The following is an 18,675-nucleotide window of genomic DNA, read 5'->3' on the forward strand; positions in this document are numbered from 1 at the left end:
TCCTGGACAGCATTTCACTTTATTATGTAACTGTAGAAAGCCTTGATCAAGATAAAAATAGGGATGACTTATCAGAAACTGAAGAATTTTCTTAGGAAAGCAAAGTTTACTGAAGGATACCTTCATTCCAGCCATGATGAGCATCTGTCTTCTCAGGCAATCATGATGAAGCTCCAGGGACAGTATAACCCATCTCTCCCACTCATCCCTGAGCCTTGGTCCTGGACTGAATGTGGTTAGAGGTTGTGGAAATAAAAAAAAGAACCAAAATAAGAACACTCTCCATAAAAGCCAAGCTCAGAGACTGGTCCTCTTTTGCTTAGGTACAGCAGGAGCAGGAAGGATCAACATTCTTGAAAGCATACCTTCTATTCATTTGGCTTTTTTGACTTGGGGCGCCAGTGTAGAGCTGAGCACTCCACTGCCCTTTCTCCACTCACAAATGTCTGCATAGGTACACGTTCGGCACTTCCAAGCCTCCTCCACGTCAACTCCCTGGGGCTCTCGGTGGCCCATCCAGTAGGCCATATAATGCTGCACCTTGGCTCTCACCTCCTTCTCTTTGAAGGCTACAATCTCAGTACCCAGCACAGTGGCAGTCTCTTGGTGGATATACTCAATCTTCAAGATATCAATAACTGGGAGGTCTGACAGTGTTAGAGACAAGAAGACCAGTTCCATGAGGTCACCCAAAGACTTCACAGAGAAGCCTCCCTGCCGGGCATGCCTCAGCACTGATGGCCCCAGTGGCTTTTCTGGACACAACTTTGTGTGGTGGATTAGGCTAGCAGGGGTCACTTTTCCTTGTACCATGGCATCAAAGATATATTTGTATAGGCTGACTTGAAAACAGTCTTTCTTCTTCTGAGCTTCCAGAGGGAGCATAGGGCACCTGCGTGTCTTGAGTTCCGCCAGCTCCAGTTCCCCCTTGGCTGTATAGTGCAGCTCATCAATCACTCCAACAAGAAGTACACCCTCCACTTCCCCAAACACTGGAAACTCTCTGATGTGCCCTTCTGACTGCAGGGTAGGAATCAGCAAAAGTATGTTCAGAAACTTAATTGCCCAAGCATCTTCTTTAGTGGTGACTGGGACAGTCACAAGATCATGAAGTTCTAGTTCTCTAGCTAGGTGTATGCTGGCACCAATGTCCAACACAGCTGCCTTCTCAGGTGCCAAGAAACCAGGAAGCTCCTTCCCATATGCTGTTTGCAGTTCACACCAGTTCTGAGTAGCCAGGTCAGTGACATATAAATATTTAAGGTGGAATCTCTCCATGGGTGATAAGATATCCAATCCTCTTTTCCAGTTTTGTAAGCTTATGGGTTTGTCATCCTTCCCAAGGGATTCAGAAGATGGGCCAGGCGTGTTAACTAAAGCCTTTGACTCTTGGGCATCTTCTAGGTCCAGAAACTCCAGGAACTCTGAGTCACTCAAGTCTGAGAACCCTGAAGCTTCTGCTGACACTGTCTCCTCTTCTCTTGTCTCTGCCATGGCACAGCTCTGGATTGGGCTAGAAGGGCCCTGCATAACATGTTAAAGAAATGCATTGTTCAAATAAAAACGTTCTCAAAAGCACTTTCAAATTTCAGTGAGATAAAAACAAAATTATGACAAATTATTTATTTACATTCTTTTAAAAAGCCAGTTTATTTATGACCAATTAGTAATGCCTTAGAGTTATAGTCCAGGTACATATTGCTATAGGGCTCCTTATATATATCCATATATATCTCTTGGCAGAATTTTTTTTTTTTTTTTTTTTTGAGACGGAGTCTCGCTCTTTCACCCAGGCTGGAGTGCAGTTGCGTGATCTCGGCTCACTGCAAGCTCTGCCTCCCGGGTTCACGCCATTCTCCTGCCTCAGCCTCCCGAGTAGCTGGGACTACAGGCGCCCGCCACCACGCCTAGCTAATTTTTTGTATTTTTAGTAGAGACGGGGTTTCACTGTGTTAGCCAGGATGGTCTCGATCTCCTGACCTCATGATCCACCCACTTTAGCCTCCCAAAGTGCTGGGATTACAGGCATGAGCCACTGCAGAATTTTTTAAGTGGAAAAATAGTTTTATTCCTGATCTTCCACTAACATACTGTGTGTGACTTTAAGCAAATCACCTTTCTTGGCCTCAGTTTCTTCAGATTTAAAAAGAGCTTTGAGGCCAGGCAGGTGGCTCACGCCTGTAATCCCAGCACTTTGGGAGGCTGAGGTGGGCAGATCACTTGAGGTCAGGAGTTCAAGACCAGCCTGGCTAACATGGTGAAACCCCATCTCTACTAAAAATACAAAAATTAGCCAGGTATGGTGGCACACACCTGTATTCCCAGCTACTCAGGAGGCTGAGGCAGCAGAATTGCTTGAACAGGGAGATGGAAGTTGCAGTGAGCTGAGACTGCACCACTGCATTCCAGCCTGGGTGACAGAGCAAGATTCTGTCTCAAGAAAAAGAAAAAAAAAAAAAAAAAAAAGGAGATTTGAGGTTTGCCTTTTCTGCTTCAAAATTCTATTGACTTGAAAGAGTATTTCATTATTTTAAGTGAATATACATCTTTGTAAATGTAGGAACAATGTTTGAGAAGTTTACCATGAGCCACTTTCTACAATTTCCTTGATACAAAGTCCTTGACAAGCAAAATGAATCTCAACTACAAACTGTTCCTTGAGAAAAAGGAGCTCTGCAATAACTGTTTTTAAATGCAGTTCGAGGAACCTAGTATGGCAAAATTCAAAGATCAACTATATATAAATACAAATAAATATAGTCTAACAAATTAATGCATGAAATAATAAGAGGATGTTACAGCGACACATGGAAATTAGTAGCTTGACTTCATAAATTATCCTCTTAATATTATAGAAATTGGTGTCTGTCACTAAACTGGAGTTTCCCATTAAGTTTATTTTCTCCCTCCACAAGAAACTAGCTTATAATGGGAAAAAAATCTGCCTATTACAGCATTATTAAAAACTCAAAATTTACGGCTATAATAGAGAATATTTATTGTGCGGTTATTTTTTGTGTGCCAGACACTGAGCCACGTGTTTTACATCCAATATCTCACTACCCTACTGTGGGATGGGGATGGGTACTGTACTCCTTTTTTCTTTCAACTTTTTACTATAAAGATTTTCAAGGCCGGGTACAGTGGCTAAAGCCTGTAATCTCGGCACTTTGGGAGGCCGAGGCAGGTGGATCACCTGGGGTCGGGAGTTTGAGACCAGCCTGGCCAGCATGGTGAAACTAAAAATATACCTCATGGTGAAACTAAAAATACAAAAAATTAGCTGGGTGTGGTGGCGGGCACCTGTAATCCTAGCTACTCGGGAGGCTGAGGCAGGAAAATCGCTTGAACCTAGGAAGTGGAGGTTGCAGTGAGCTGAGATAACACCACTGCACTCCAGCCTGGGTGACAGAGTGAAGACTCCATCTCAAAAAAAAAAAAAAAAATTTCAAACATACAGAGAAGTAGAAAGAATAAAACAACAAACACCCATGTCCACACCATGTAGATGAACAACTGTTGACATTTTGCTGTATTTACTTCTTGTGTGTGTACTTTTTTGTTTTGGCTGAACTATTTTAAAGTAAACTACAGATAGCATAACACTTTAAAATCTAAATGTTTCAGCATACATTTCCAAATGGCATTCTTCTTCATAACCACAATACTGTCTTCCAAATGACATTCTCCTCATAACTACATTATCACATCTGACAAAATTAGTAATTCCTTAACATTCCAGTTCATATATAAATTTCCCCAACTGTCCTCAAAATGTCCTAGATAGCTTTTCTTTAATCCAGGAAACAAAGACCACACATTATGTTTGATTGTTTTGTCTTTCAAGTATTTTTTAATCTTAAGAAACTGGGCGGCCAAGCGCAGTGGTTCACACCTGTAATCCCAGCACTTTGGGAGGCCAAGGCGGGCGGATCATGAGGTCAGGAGATCGAGACCATCCTGACTAACACGGTGAAACCCCGTCTCTACTAAAAGTACAAAAATTAGCTGGGCTTGGTGGCGGGCGCCTATAGTCCGAGCTACTTGGGAGGCTGAGGCAGGAGAATGGCGTGAACCCAGGAGGCAGAGCGTGCAGTGAGCTGAGATCGCACCACTGTGGTCCAGCCTGGGCAACAGAGCGAGACTCTGTCTCAAAAAAAAAAAAAAAAAAAGAAAAAAGAAACTAGGCAAATTATCTTATGAAGATACTCTTTTTAAGCCTTCCTTCTAACCCCACATATCTAACCTGCGTAGAGAGTAAGCAAAACAAGATACAACCAGTCCATTAGTGTTTGACTTTGAGTGCCAGGAAAATAAATAATTTGACATAGAATTTAAGCTGATAGAGATAGCTATGAACCAAATGTCCCCTTCTTGCTATTCTAATAAGCAGTGAAATAAGGTGAATGCACCAACTCCTATGTCAAAGCGTAAGTGATGCCCTGAAAACGTCATTAATATCAGTTGTGGTTGTGTTTAACTGATTTTTAAACAGTCTAAATGTCACTAATGAAAGAAAACATAGATAGCTAGAAGAAAAGTTATCTGCAATGAATAAAAATAATACAATAGTAAGACTTTTGCTTATAGAGTATCCTACAACATTATTGCTTTACAGGATATTTCAATAGTAACAAAATACAGAAGCTGTGCATTTACACAAGTGTTATAAACTGTCAATGTGCTTTAAATAATTTCAAGAAACTTTATTTCAACTATGAAGTCTCTGAAAATTGGAAAGAATATTTACCCTTCACCAAGAAACTAAAGTTAAAGGGCATTTAGTTTTTATTTTATTTTATTTTATTTTTTGAGACAGAGTCTCACTCTTTCACCCAGGCTGGAGTGCAGTGGCGGGATCTCAGCTCACTGCAAGCTCTGCCTCCCGGGTTCATGCCATTCTCCTGCCTCAGCCTCCCAAGTAGCTGGGACTACAGGCACCCGCCACCGCGCCCGGCTAATTTTTGTATTTTTTAGTAGAGACGGGTTTCATCGTGTTAGCCAGGATGGTCTCGATCTCCTGACCTCGTGATGCACCCGCCTCGGCCTCCCAAAGTGCTGGGATTACAGGTGTGAGCCACCACACCCAGCCCTAAAGGGCATTTATAACACATATGCTATGAGGTATTTGTGAGGGTGAGGGGGAACTCCAAGTCCAAATCAATAAACTTAAAATATTTTATTTCAAATATCTAGACCTGGCTGTCCAATATGGTAGCCATTAGTAGCCACTAGCCATATGTGGCTACTTAAATTTAAATTAATTAAAATAAAATAAAATTCACATCTCAGTTGCACTAGCCATATATTAAGTGCTCAGTAGCTACATCTGGCTGGTGGATACAGATAAGGCACAGATACAGAACATTCCCTGATCACAGAAAGCTCTACTGAACAGCACAGAGTTAGACTATTTCCTGTGTACACATTAACTCCCCAAAGAGAGAGGAAGCTCCTGAAATGTATGGAGTTACTACTTGTTTTACATACAACATTGAGAACAGGTAGTTCTAAACAGGGAAGTGAAATGTCTTTTGGAGAAGATACAAAGCAGGGCATTCTCTGTGAAAGTATTCACCTATAAGAATAAAACAGTACACTAGGGATGGATAACTGATGCTCAGATGTGTCTGGGACTTTCCTACGCAGAAAAGAATCCAGAAGAGAGCATAATGCAGTGCATTGTGTCCCAAATTGTAGTTTGTATGTTTGACACGAGACGATTTTACATAGCACATGGACCAACATTTTTAGATACACCTTAGAATAACTATACTGTTATTGGAGCAGCCATCAAATGGCTAATTTCACAGATATTGTTTCTTAGGACAAGTTTGATTTTTGTAAAAAAAAAAAAGTAAGTAAAAACATAGAATAATACAGGTAGTACACAGGTATGGCAAAATTGTTAGGTAGTAAGTGAATGGGATGCTGGGAAACAGCATAATGCCAAGAGTCTGGGAGTCCTACAGATATGGATTCTGAACCTAATCCTGAGTAGTTCGGTAGCATTTAGTAGTATGCTACTTGCCTTTTGAGTAAGCTTGGACAAGGTTCTAGTTTTCCTGAAGTTACTGACACATCTTTAAAATACCTACTAACCCTACTGAGCTATCCGACCATTGAGTGATAACATATAGTACACATATTAGCACTCGATGAAGATAGATCTCCTTCTTTTTCCCCAAGGAAGAGATGAGAGAGTGTATCGATTCCCCCTGACAAAGGAGATGAAACTTTAGAAGAGAAGAAACTCCTATTCACCTGTGACTTCGTTGATCTTCCTCCTCATAGGGAAGGCCAGAATGCTGAAATGACAAGGCTAGGGAAGAGAAAGAAGTTCTGAAAGACCAGGTCTGCATTAAAGAACCTAAATTAGCAACTTAGGTCCTTGCTATGGTAGAACCGGAACTTCTGGTCCTTTCTTACCTGACCATTCCCTCACGTTGGGTGTTTTCTCCTCTCAGATTGACACTGCACAGACTGTTACCCACCCCAGATCCTAGGTTACATAACGCTCGCCTCTCTCCTGGGGCAAACTCTCTCCATGATTTCTTCGTTCCCCCGTACTCTAGATGCAATGACTTGATCCAATCCCTGCTCCCTGAAAGTAAAAGGGTCAAACATAACCAAGGTCCCCAAGGAGCTCCGAGATCAGTTCCCTCTTCCAGCTCCATTCTCAACCCAGCAGCTCAAGCAAGAGACCTTATGACAGCGGCTCTTTCTCTCTGATGGGTTACTGCCTTCTGCAGAATTGCCGATGGCAACATCCTGACTTGTTCAGTGCGGCCCGGACTTGTGGGCTCCGCTGGCGTTTGTCTTCAGGGAAGATCTTTCCTCTGGCCCTAAAGCACTGTCTCCCAGGGAGTGCCATGCATGCCCTAAAGTGTACTGAGCACTTCCTACAGTTCTGGCAGAGCCAGGAATGAGAACAGGGAGCCGTCCACCTCGGGAAGGAGTCCCGGCCAACAGCATTGTGTTCCGAGGGCGAAGGTCCAGAACGGGAACCCGGCCTGTGAGGGGAGACGAGACGAGCCGCTTCCCGGGAGCCGCGCCCACCAAGGGAGGGAGACGCGGCGATCGCAGGGACAGAACCCTAAGCTCCGAAACGCAGCCTCCCAGCCCATTCTCCGGCCTTCCCCTAACCTCTGATACTCCTCCGAACCTCGGACTCCACCTGGTTTCGCCGCGGCCTCGGAGCTGCTCCCGGACGCTCCCGGCGAGGAGACTGAGGAAGCCGGGCAGAGCGCGCTGCCGGAGCGGACTACACAGTCGGCCCGCCACTCGCAAAAAAGCCGCCCAGAGCCCAGTCCCAGAGTGCCCCGCGGCTGCCCACGGACCGCCTTCCCAGAGGCCCTCGCGGCGCCGCTTACCTCGCGAGGCTGCGGCTGGGGCAGAAATCCGTCTCTGTGAGCGGAGGAGGGTGCTGCTTATGCGAGAGCAGGTTTTGGGAGCTCACTAAAGCAGGTCAGTCCCTCTGTTTGCGCCGTTGTCTGTGGGTCGTTTAATTCCGGGCGCAGCTGACCTGTAACTTCCCTCACTGGCGAGGTCTCCCAGTTACCACCGGGACAGTCCGAGCAAGGTCTGGGCCCCTCGCTGCCCCCGGTGAAGTGCCGCGTCTCCGCTTGGCCATCCGTGGATTCAGCATCCCCACCTTAGCACCTCCCGCTGGCTTTTCCATTGAGAGCAAAACCACGAACTCACTTTTGAGAGATGCTGGCGCTCCCCTCATCAATATTTCTTTTTTTTTTTCTGTTTGCTTACTTTTAACTAACCTTTTATTGATAAATATAACACAATTTTATTCTGAAATATAAAGCAAAGATAAGTATAATTATTATGAACAGCCAAGTCATTAGAGCAAAAAAAGAATAGTGTCAGGTTCTTCACAGATACACTTCCTGAGAAAACCACTAGCCCGACTTTTATAACACTTCGCTTTTCTTATTTATATTTATTTATTTATTTATTTTACCAAAAGCAGATACTTGACTCTTTGCTTTTCTTTACGGTTTATCACGCATACTTGAAAACTGGATTTATGACAAAGGTGGCATCATACAGCCATGGAGAAAAGATGGTCTATTCAGTGAAGGTTCTATGACAATATGAAGGCCGGGCACGGTGGCTCACGCCTGTAATCCCAGCACTTTGGGAGGCTGAGGTGGGCGGATCACGAGGTTAGGTTAAGAGATCGAGGCCATCCTGGCCAACATGGTGAAACCCTGTCTCTACTAAAAAGTACAAAAATTAGCTGGGTGTGGTGGCACACACCTGTAGTCCCAGCTACTCAGGAGGCTGAAGCAGGAGAATCGCTTGAACCGGGAGGCGGAGGTTGCAGTGAGCGGAGATCACACCACTGCACTTCAGCCTGGGCAACAGAGGGAGACTCCGTCTCAAAAAAACAAACAAACAAACAAAAAAAACAAAACAGAAAACAGGACCTCTATCTCTCATTTCATCACAAAAATCAATTCCAGCTGGATTAAGACCTAAATGTGAGATCCTAAACTATAAAGCCTTCAGAATATAATATAGGAAAATATCTTTGGACTTAAGAATAGGTAAATATTTTAAAACAAAAATAGAAAAACATTAAATTGGCCAGGCATGGTGGCTCACGCCTGTAATACCAACACTTTGGGAGGCCCAGGTAGGCGGATCACTTGAGGTCAGGAGTTGAGACCAGCCTGGCCAACATAGTGAAACCCTGTTTCTAGTAAAAATACAAAAAATTAGCCAAGTGTGGTGGCAGGTGCCTGTAATCTCAGCTACTTGGGAGGCTGAGGCAGGAGAATCACTTGAACCTGGGAGGCGGAGTTTGCAGTGAGCCGACATCAGGCCACTGCACTCCAGCCTGGGTGATAGAGTGAGACTCTGTCTCAAAAAAAAAGGAAAAAAAGAAAGAGAAAAAAGGAAAGAAAAAGAAAGAAAGAGAAAGAAAGAAAGAGAAACATTAAATTAAGACAACTACAGGCTGAGTGCAGTGGCTCACACACCTGTAATCCTAGAACTCTGGGAGGCCGAAGTAGGTGGATCCCTTGAGCTCAGTTCAGAAACCAGCTGGGGTAACATGGTGAAAACACGTCTCTACAAAAAATACAAAAATTAGCTGGGGGTGGTGATACATGCCTGTAGTCCCAGCTACTCTGGTGCGTCAGTTGGGAAAATTTTGAAGTGACTTGTGTTTTAGATAATATTATCAATCAATTATAGGTCTCCTGAGTGTCATAATGATTTTGTGGTTATGTAGGAAAATGTTCTTTTTCTTAGAAATATGTAAGTTGAGGCCAGGTACGGTGGCTCTCGCCTGTAATCCTAGCACTTTGGGAGGCCAAGGTGGGCGGATCACCTGAAGTCAGGAGTTCAAGACCAGCCTGGCCAACATGGTGAAACCCTGTCTCTACTAAAATACAAAAATTAGCCAGGCATGATGGCAGGTGCCTGTAATCCTAGCTACTCGGGAGGCTGAGATGGGAGAATCGCTTGAAACCGGGAGATGGTGGTTGCAGTGAGCCGAGATCATGCCACTGCACTCCAGCCTGGGTGGCTGACTGAGACTCTTGTCTCAAAAAAAAAAAAAAAATGGAATTTGAGTGTATTAAATAGTCTGTTCTCATGCTGCTAATAAAGACATACCTGAGATTGGGTAATTTATAAAGGAAAGAGATTTAATTGACTCACGGCTCCACATGGCAGGGGAGGCCTCACAATCATGGAGGAAGGTGAAGGAGGAGCAAAGTCACCTCTTACATGGTGGCAGGCAAGAGAGAACATGTGCAGGGGAACACACCTTTATAAAACCATCAGGTCAGCTGGGTGTGGTGCCTTATGCCTGTAATCCCAGCACTTTGGGAGGCCATGGCTGGTAGATCACCTAAGGTCAGGAGTTCAAGACCAGCCTGGCCAACATGGTGAAACCCTATCTCTACTAAAAATACAAAAAATTAGCCAAGCATGGTGGCAGACGCCTGTAATCCCAGCTATTCGGGAGGCTGAGGCAGGAGAATCACTTGAACCTGGGAGGCGGAGGTTGTGGTGAGCTGAGATCGCGCCACTGCACTCCAGCCTGGGCAACAAGAGTGAAATTCCATCTCAAAAACAAAAACGAAACAAAACAAAACCATCAGATCTTGTGAGACTTACTCACTATCACGAGAACAGCATGGAAAGACCTGCCCCCACGATTCAATTACCTCCTACCAGGTACCTCCTCCATGATATGTGGGAATTATGGGAGCTACACTTCAAGATGAGATTTGGGTTGGGAGACAACCAAACCATATCATTGAGGAAATGCTTTTTAATCCATTGAGATATGAGAAGGCATTTCTGGATTGAGGCTACAAAAACTTTCTGCCTCTTCCCCAACATAACCTTTCTTACTTGAGATGTAAACTGAATGCCAGGAAAACCCCTCCCCAGCCCCTTCACACATGGACCACTCCTCAAATGGGGTTTGAGGGGCAATGACACTGGGTAGAGTGAAGCAGAAGAGATTTAGAAACAGTCATGGAATTTGTGGGGAAAATAAATATCAAAAACATAGTACCATATATTCCCCAAAACTTTCAGCCTAAAGACTGTGGGTCTCAAAACTGAGAAAAGAATGCCCTTTTCCCCAAAAGGCTATCCTAGGAAGTCTGAGTCCTTAAGGCCCACCTGTATGCAAAAGTCACTGATTTGGTTCTTCCATCTCCAGGTCTGTAACCATCAAAATACTGTTAGACACAAATGGCCCATTTTCCTCTGTGTCCATTCTTCCCTCCTTGGTGTTTTGGAGCACAGGACTGTACCCCTAACATTGTACTGACTACAGTCTACTGTATATCGGAGTAAGTCTTTATGTGATTACTCCCAGAGCTGCACTGTCCAGTACAGTAGCCACTAGTCATATGTGGCTCTTGAACACTTGAAATGTGGCTAGTCCAAAATGAAATGTGCTATAATTATAAAATTTACAAGCACTTTGAAGCTGAGTACAAAAAAAAAGGTTAAATAACTCACTAATAATGTTTACATTGATTAAATGTTGAGATGATAATGTTTTGGATATATTGGTGATATGGTTTGGCTCTATGTTTTCCACCCAAATCTCACCTTGAATTTTAATAATCCCCATGTGTCATGGGAGGGACCCAGTGGTAGGCAATTGAATCATGGGGGCGAGTTTTTCCTGTGCTGTTCCCGTGATAGTGAATAAGTCTCACAATATCTGATGGTTTTATAAAGGGGAGTTCCCCTACACAAGCTTCTTGCCTGCTGCCATGTAAGACATGCCTGCTCTTCCTTCGCCTCCTGCCATGATTGTGAGGCCTCTCCAGCCATGTGCAATGGTGAGTCCATTAAACCTCTTTCCTTTATAAATTACCCAGTCTTGGGTATGTCTTTATTAGCAGCATGAGAACAGACTAATAAAACTGAGTTAAATAAAACATCTTAAAATTAAGCTGGGTGTGGTGGCTCATGCCTGTAATTCCAGCACTATGGGAGGCCAAGGTGGGTGAATCACCTGAGGTCAGGATTTCAAGACCAGCCTGGCCAACATGGCAAAACCCCATCTCTACTAAAAATACAGAAATTAGCCAGGCATAGTGGCACGTGCCTGTAGTCCCAGCTACTCAGGAGGCTGAGGCATGAGAATCACTTGAACCCAGGAGGCAGAGGTTGCAGTGAACCAAGACTGCACTACTGCACTCCAGCCTGGGCAACAGAGTGACTCTGTCTTTAAAAAAAAATTAATTTTACTTGCTGTTTTTTGTTGTATTAATGTAGCTGCTAGAAAATTTAAAATTACATATGTTTGCATTTGTGTTGTGGCTTACATTATATTTCTGTTGTACAGTGCTGCTCTGGAGTATCAGAGCCTTAAAGGAAGAGAATTTATCTTGCTCAAATTGTGTTCCTCACAGGTATAGGGGCAATAATCGGCATACTCTTTACATGCTCAAGAGAACTCCATTGACAATATTCAGTATTTGAGAATCTTCTATTCCTTATATGAGAATCAGCCTCTCTCTTGAGTCAAACTCCAATTTCTGGCAATTGAAAGGGGCATTTTTAGTCGGAGAAAGCAGGAGGAGGTAGCCCTAGGCTAGGAAGTTGTGGGGGGTGAGAATGAGCTAAGGATGAACGACTGGGGCATGCTTCTGCTAAAAGAAGGCAGCTTCGGATATGGTACATTATGAACCCTTGAGTCAAGAGGTTTTCTCTTTCCATTTCTTGGATCTGTTTCTCCTGTGTTTGCTCCATATCCGGCAGCCTCCCTCCTCTTCCACTGCTAGTAGCTTCCAGGACCATGAAAGCCTTTCAGATTTGTGTCCATTGTGGGAAAAAAGGAAGTCTGTTTCCCTAATAGCTGAAACAAGTTCAGAAATTGTTCCTGATTGGTAAACTGGGGTTAAACTCTATGCCTGTCTTAGCCAGAGTCTTCTAGAAAACAGAGCCTGAGGCAAGGATTAGAGTCTTTTTTTTTTTTTTTTTTTTTTAATTTGAAAGGTGTTAAGCACGTGGTAGCAAGGATAAGAAAAGAAAAGAGGGACGTGGAGCAAGTAACAATGTAAAGCAAATTGAAGTGGTAAGTTATTACACTGGGCTATTGCCTCATGTTGAGACGTGGTTCTCCCAAACTGATTTCACAGTAATTTTATAAAATTTAAACCCCACGTTGTCACTTTCTGGTCTCAAATCCTATAGGATAAGGCTTATCTCTTTATTTAGTCAATCCAGCCAAGAATTCAAGGGCTCATCCAAGAAAGGTATAAATTTTGTGAGGTGTATCACATGTCATTTCCTTGTATGATGCAAACTAAATCTGGGAGGATGAGTAGGAGCTAACTAAATAAAGAAGTTGGGCTGGGCACGGTGGCTCACACCTGTAATCCCAGCACTTTGGGAGGCCAAGGAAGGAGGATCACCTGAGGTCGAGTTTGAGACCAGCCTGGCCAACATGGCAAAACCCAGTCTCTACTAAAAATAAGAAAATTAGTCAGGCACGGTGGCAGCACCTGTAATCCCAGCTACTCGGGAGGTTGAGACAGTAGAATCGCTTGAACCCAGGAGGCAGAGGTTGCAGTGAGCCAAGATGGTGCTACTGCACTCCAGCCTGGGTGACAGAGTGAGACTCCGTCTCAAAAAAAAGAAAAAAAAAGAAAAAAGAAAAAAAAGAGAAGTTGGACAGAAGAGGAAATTACACCATTGAGGATCAGAAACCATGAAATAGCATGGAATATTTAGCGAACCATAAGATCTTTATAGCTGAAGCAAAATATGCTTGGGTGGAAATTTGGGAGCCACTTCTAGACAAATAGGAGATGCTCTATACCAAGTGGTCTGTACTAAGAAATTTACCTTTTTTTTTTTCTTAGACAGGGTCTTGCTGTGTCACCCAGGCTGCAGTACAGTGGTGCAATCTTGGCTCACTGCAGCCTCTGCCTCCTGGGCTCAAGCAGTCCTCCCACCTCAGCCTCCCTAGTAGCTGGGACTAGAGGCATGCACCACCATGCCCAGCTAATTGAAAAAAAAAATTTTTTTTTTTTTGAGACGAAATCTTGCTCTGTCCCCTAGGCTGGAGTGCAGTGGCACGATCTCAGCTCACTGCAACCTCCACCTCTCAGTTAAAGCGATTCTCCTGCCTCAGCCTCCTGAGTAGCTGGGATTACAGGCATGCGCCAGTACGCCTAGCTACTTTTTATATTTTTAGTAGAGATGGGGTTTCACCATGTTGGTCAGGCTGGTCTCAAACTCCTGACCTCAGGTGATCCACCTGCCTCAGCCTCCCACAGTGCTGGGATTATAGGCATGAGCCACCACACCTGGCCTAATTTTTTAATTTTTGTAGAGAGAAGTTCTCACTATATTGCTCAGGCTTACCTTTATCTTAAAGTTATGAGAAATCATTGAGGGATTTTAAGCAATGATGTGGTTTGATTAGACATATGTTTTAGAATGATTACTCTAGAAGCAGTGGGGAGGCTAGAGAGATTAATCCAAACTACAAATAGAAACACCAGTTTGGTATCTTTTAAGCAGTTAGAAAGTGCTAAGAACCTGATTAACACATTGGTAATGGGAATGGAGAGAAAAAGATAGACTGAGGAGAATATACAGGACTTGGTGACTGATTGGGGGAGGTAATGGATGAGAGGAAGAAGTTTAAGCTGGAGAATTGGGTAGAGGTAGTACCACTTCCTGGGTTACGGAATACAGATTTTATTGAAAAGATGATGAGTTGAGTTTTGGACATATTGACTTTGAGGTGACTGGGATATCCAAGTGGAGATATCCAGCTGGACATTGAATACAATGATCTGGAGCTCAGGAGAGATTTCTAAGATAGAGATACAGAGTAAGAAGTGTTGGGGCTGGGCGTGATGGCTCATGCCTGTAATCCCAGCACTTTGGGAAGCTGAGGTGGGAGGATCACTTGAGGCCAGGAGTTTGACACTAGCCTGGGCAACAAAGTGAGCCCCTATATCTACAGAAAATTTTAAAAATTAGCTGGGCATGGTGATGTGAGGCTATAGTCTTAACTACTTGGGAGGCTGAGGTGGGAGGATCGTTTGAACCCAGTTCAAGGCTGCAGTGAGCTATGATTGGGCCACTGCACTCCAGTCTAGGTAACAGAGCAAGGCCCAGTCTTTAAAATAAAAAATACAAATAAAATTAGCGTTTAAAAAAGAAGTGTTGGGATGTCAATAAAATAAATCAGACAGGCCAGGCGCAGTGGCTCACAGCTGTAATCCCAGCACTTTGGGAGGCCGAGGTGGGCAGATCACTTGAGGTCAGGAGTTTGAAACTGGCCTGGTCACCATGGTAAAACCCCATCTCTACTATAAAATACAAAAAAATTAGCCAGACATGGTGGTGCATGCCTGTAATCCCAGCTACTCGGGAGGCTGAGGCATGAGAATTACTAGAACCTAGGAGGCAGAGGTTGCAGTGAGCCGAGATCACGCCACTTGCACTCCAGTTTAGGGGACAGAGCGACACTTAAAAAAAATCAGACAAAATGTCTAGCTAGACAAGAGACTATGCCTACTGACACCCCTAGAGAAGGACATTTCTGTGATCAGCAAAGGGAGGGATTAGTGCCTATGAGGTAAACAGAATAAACAAACAGGCACCGATAACAAGCCAAGTCAGTGGGTAGGCTCTGAAGTATAACATAAGGCTCCCTGGAGCAGTAGTAAACCTAAGAGGTAAACGTCTTAAAAATGGCAAAGTGTGGCTATATTCGGCCAATTAAAAGCAGGTGTATGGAAAGCTAGGATGAAAAATTTGGAATAAATGTGCTAAAAAATGTGTCTCAGTTATAGGATATGAGTAATTGAAGATGGTTATTCTCCATTTATGGGTTTAGATTAGGTGAGTTCCTAAACCTTTCTCAGTGCTAAAATCCTGATCCCATGAGCTGGCATTGAAGAATGGTTAAGATTTGGAACTCTATAAACACTAAACCCTTCCTCTGGGAACTGCTCTCCTGCCCTTCCAGCCACTACTCCATCCATATGGTTCCCATAAAAGCTGACATCTCTGCCTACAATTGATTTAAGGGTTGGCACCTGACCTAGCTGGGCCAATAAGAATCCTTACCCTAAGAATTTTGCACTGGAAATGAGAAAGAGAAGACAGCTTTTGTCTGGGTGATGGAAACTGAATATATGTAAAATATGGAACTGACAGTAACCATGACTTGAAGTCAGGTGTTTAAAAAGGCAGGGCCAGAATGAAGACAGAAACAGAGGTGAAAAATGGAGAGGAAAAAACGATTTGGGTTTCCCAAAGTCCTTCAAGACCTGGTCCCAGTCCACTGTTAGCATGTATCACAGCCCCTGAATTCCATGAGATACCCCAATATCCTTCTAATAACATCATCCTCCTTTGAGGCTTCAAGTAGCCCCAGTTGATTTCTAGTTATTTGCAACCTAAAGAATCCTAACATACTGACTTTGGTCAGAGCGCATATGGGAAGGAGAAAAGTAAATGGAAGTTGAAGCTATAAGGTAGGACTACACCTAATGATGATCTTAAGTGCCAGGCTTTGGATTGTAACTGGAGTAGTGGCTGTGGGGAGGGACCTGACGGGAAATCCATTAACACAGAATCACTAAAACTTTCATAGAATGTTATCAGATTGAAAAATAAAATGTTCAAAATCACTGGCCAGGCGCGGCGGCTCACACCTGTAATCCCAGCACTTCGGGAGGCCGAGGCGGGCGGATCACCAGGTCAGGAGATCAAGACCATCTTGGCTAACACGGTGAAACCCCGTCTCTACTAAAAATACAAAGAACTAGCTGGGCGTGGTGGCGGGCACCTGTGGTCCCAGCTACTCGGGAGGCTGAGGCAGGAGAATGGCGTGAACCCAGGAGGCGGAGCTTGCAGTGAGCCGAGACCGCGCCACTGCACTCCAGCCTGGGCGACAGAGAGAGACTCCGTCTCAAAAACAAACAAACAAAAAAACAAAATCACTGTGGTGCTGGCTTTGCTATTTAGCTTTCACCACATCATAAGCAATTTTAATTAATGCTCATTCATTTTTATTAGAAAGTTGTGTCTCCTGCTGTCTCCTTCCATGTGTTAACTATAACTCACTAACACAAGCATCCTGTAAAATGCTATGTATGTTCAGACTATCAGTCATGGTAGACCCTGCCATCCTAAATACCTTGCCTCAATCATCAGTCCTCTTCCATTCCAATCAGGAGGATTGCAGCCAAGATTATATTCACTGCAATGAGTCCTTTTAAAGAGACCGATCCTTTTATCTTTTATAATCTAAAAGAATCCGTTTCCTTAAAAAGACTCTCATCCATCAAATAGTTCCAGCCTCATAAGTCAGAGACTGAAGCAGTTGGTGGAAAGGTGTCTCCTCGAGCTGAGACTTTGGTGAACTTGGCTACCAATCAAGAAGATGCAGATTCCTCTCTGGCTCCAGGTTTGGCAAGTGGTCACTGTTTCTAGGGGGTGCAGCTCAGCTGGTCCTTCTAGGCCATGTTATTGAAACAAGCTGATGCCCCTCAGATGGCAGACAGGTCTGTTGATCCAGGTGTAGGAAATGCTTCAGCATCAGATATGGCTCCTACAGTTACATATCTTGCCGGTGGGAAAATAAATACGTCCAAACCTCTATGAAGGTCCATTTGCCAATATCCATAATAAAAACACATATACTCTCGGCCGGGTGCAGGTGCTCACACCTGTAATCCCAGTACTTTGGGAGGCTGGGGCAGGTGGATTGTTGGAGGCCAGGAGTTCAAGACCAGCCTGGCCAACATGACGAAACCTTGTCTCTACTAAAATACAAAAATTAGCTGGGCATGGTGGCACATGCCTGTAATCTCAGCTACTCAGGAGGCTGAGGCAGGAGAACCACTTGAGCCCAAGAGGCAGAGGTTGCAGTGAGCCGAGATTGTGCCATTGCACTCCAGCCTGGGAGACTATGTTTCAAAAAAAAAACAAAACAAAACCAAAAAACAAACAAAAAACCCCCCACACATACTCTCTAACATAGAAATTCCAGTTCTAGGAATTTACCCTACATACTTACATGTGTGTGAAACACAAATGTGTAAGACTGTTCACTGAACACTGTATAAACAAAAGACTGAAACAAAATCCATCCATAGTGAAGTGTTACAGTACATTTATACCATGGAATACTATGCAGCTATAGGAAAGAATAAGTAGGCGCTTTATATAGTGAAGAGGAATGACATCTATGATATATTATTTGGTTTTTGTTTTTGAGACAGGGTCTCACTCTGTTGCTCAGGCTGGAGTGCAGTGGTATGATCATGGTTCACTGCAGCCTCAATCTCCCAGGCTCAAGCAAACCTCCACGTCAGCCTCCCAAGTAGCTGGGACCACAGGTGAGTGCCACCATCACACCTAGCTAATCTTTAATTTTTTTTCTAGAGACAGAGTATCACTATATTGCGCAGGCTGGTCTCAAACTCCTGGGCTCAAGCAGTCCTTCTGTCTTGGACTCCCAAAGTGCTGGGATTACAGGCATGAGCCAAGGCAACCGGCCTCTATTATCATGTAATAAAAGTAACATGCAGGCTGCGCGCAGTGGCTCACGCCTGTAATCCCAGCACTTTGGGAGGCCGAGGTGGGTGGATCACCTGAGGTCAGGAGTTTGAGACCAGCTTGGCCAACATGGTGAAACCCCATCTCTACTAAAAATACAAATATCAGCTGGGTGTGATGGTACGCACCTGTAATCCCAGCTACTCAGGAGGCTCAGGTAGGAGAATCGCTTGAACCTGGAAGGTGGAGGTTGCAGTGATCCGAGATTGCGCCACTGCACTCCAGCCTGGGTGACAGAGTGAGACTCTGTCTCAAAAAGAACATGCAGATGTGTTTGTATAGGAGGTGGCCATTTCTGCTTAAAAAGACAAAGGAGGCCAGGCGTGGTTAACTCAACGCCTGTAATCCTAGCACTTTGGGAGGCCGAGGTGGGCGGATTGCCTGAGGTCAGGAGTTCAAGACCAGTCTGGCCAGCATGGTGACACCCTGTCTCTACTAAAAATACAAAAAGTAGCTAGGCATGGTGGTGGGTGCCTATAATCCCAGCTACTCGGGAAGCTGAGGAAGGAGAATTACTTGAACTCTGGAGGCGGAGGCTGCAGTGAGCTGAGATCCCGCCACCACACTCCAGCCTGGACAATA

At 44.2% G+C, this 18,675-nt stretch overlaps 1 protein-coding gene and 1 long non-coding RNA gene across 10 annotated transcripts in view; one reads left to right on the plus strand and one right to left on the minus strand.

Moving 5' to 3' along the window:
- Positions 1-7,408, minus strand: EXO5 (exonuclease 5). 9 transcript variants are annotated; one of them, XM_009454948.5, is made up of 4 exons: positions 6,706-7,408; positions 6,430-6,604; positions 6,265-6,322; positions 1-1,524 (listed from the first exon to the last, which is right to left on the minus strand). In XM_009454948.5, exon 4 carries the CDS (start codon positions 1,492-1,494, stop codon positions 373-375), a length of 1,122 nt encoding a protein of 373 aa, XP_009453223.1. In that variant the 5' UTR covers positions 1,495-1,524; positions 6,265-6,322; positions 6,430-6,604; positions 6,706-7,408; the 3' UTR covers positions 1-372. The 9 variants fall into 9 exon arrangements, with proteins under 9 accessions (XP_009453223.1, XP_009453197.1, XP_009453217.1 ...); XM_009454922.5 differs by having other exon boundaries at positions 7,147-7,334; XM_009454942.5 differs by having other exon boundaries at positions 7,178-7,314.
- LOC129143620 (uncharacterized) overlaps positions 7,372-18,675 on the plus strand; it is a 15,914-nt gene continuing 4,610 nt past the window's right edge. Inside the window, exons 1-2 of the long non-coding RNA XR_008547258.2 lie at positions 7,372-7,467; positions 17,757-17,873. This is a non-coding gene — a long non-coding RNA (uncharacterized LOC129143620). The remainder of the gene's footprint in view (positions 7,468-17,756; positions 17,874-18,675) is intronic.

The sequence above is a fragment of the Pan troglodytes genome, chromosome 1, assembly GCF_028858775.2.
Source record: "Pan troglodytes isolate AG18354 chromosome 1, NHGRI_mPanTro3-v2.0_pri, whole genome shotgun sequence".
NCBI lineage: Eukaryota > Metazoa > Chordata > Mammalia > Primates > Hominidae > Pan > Pan troglodytes.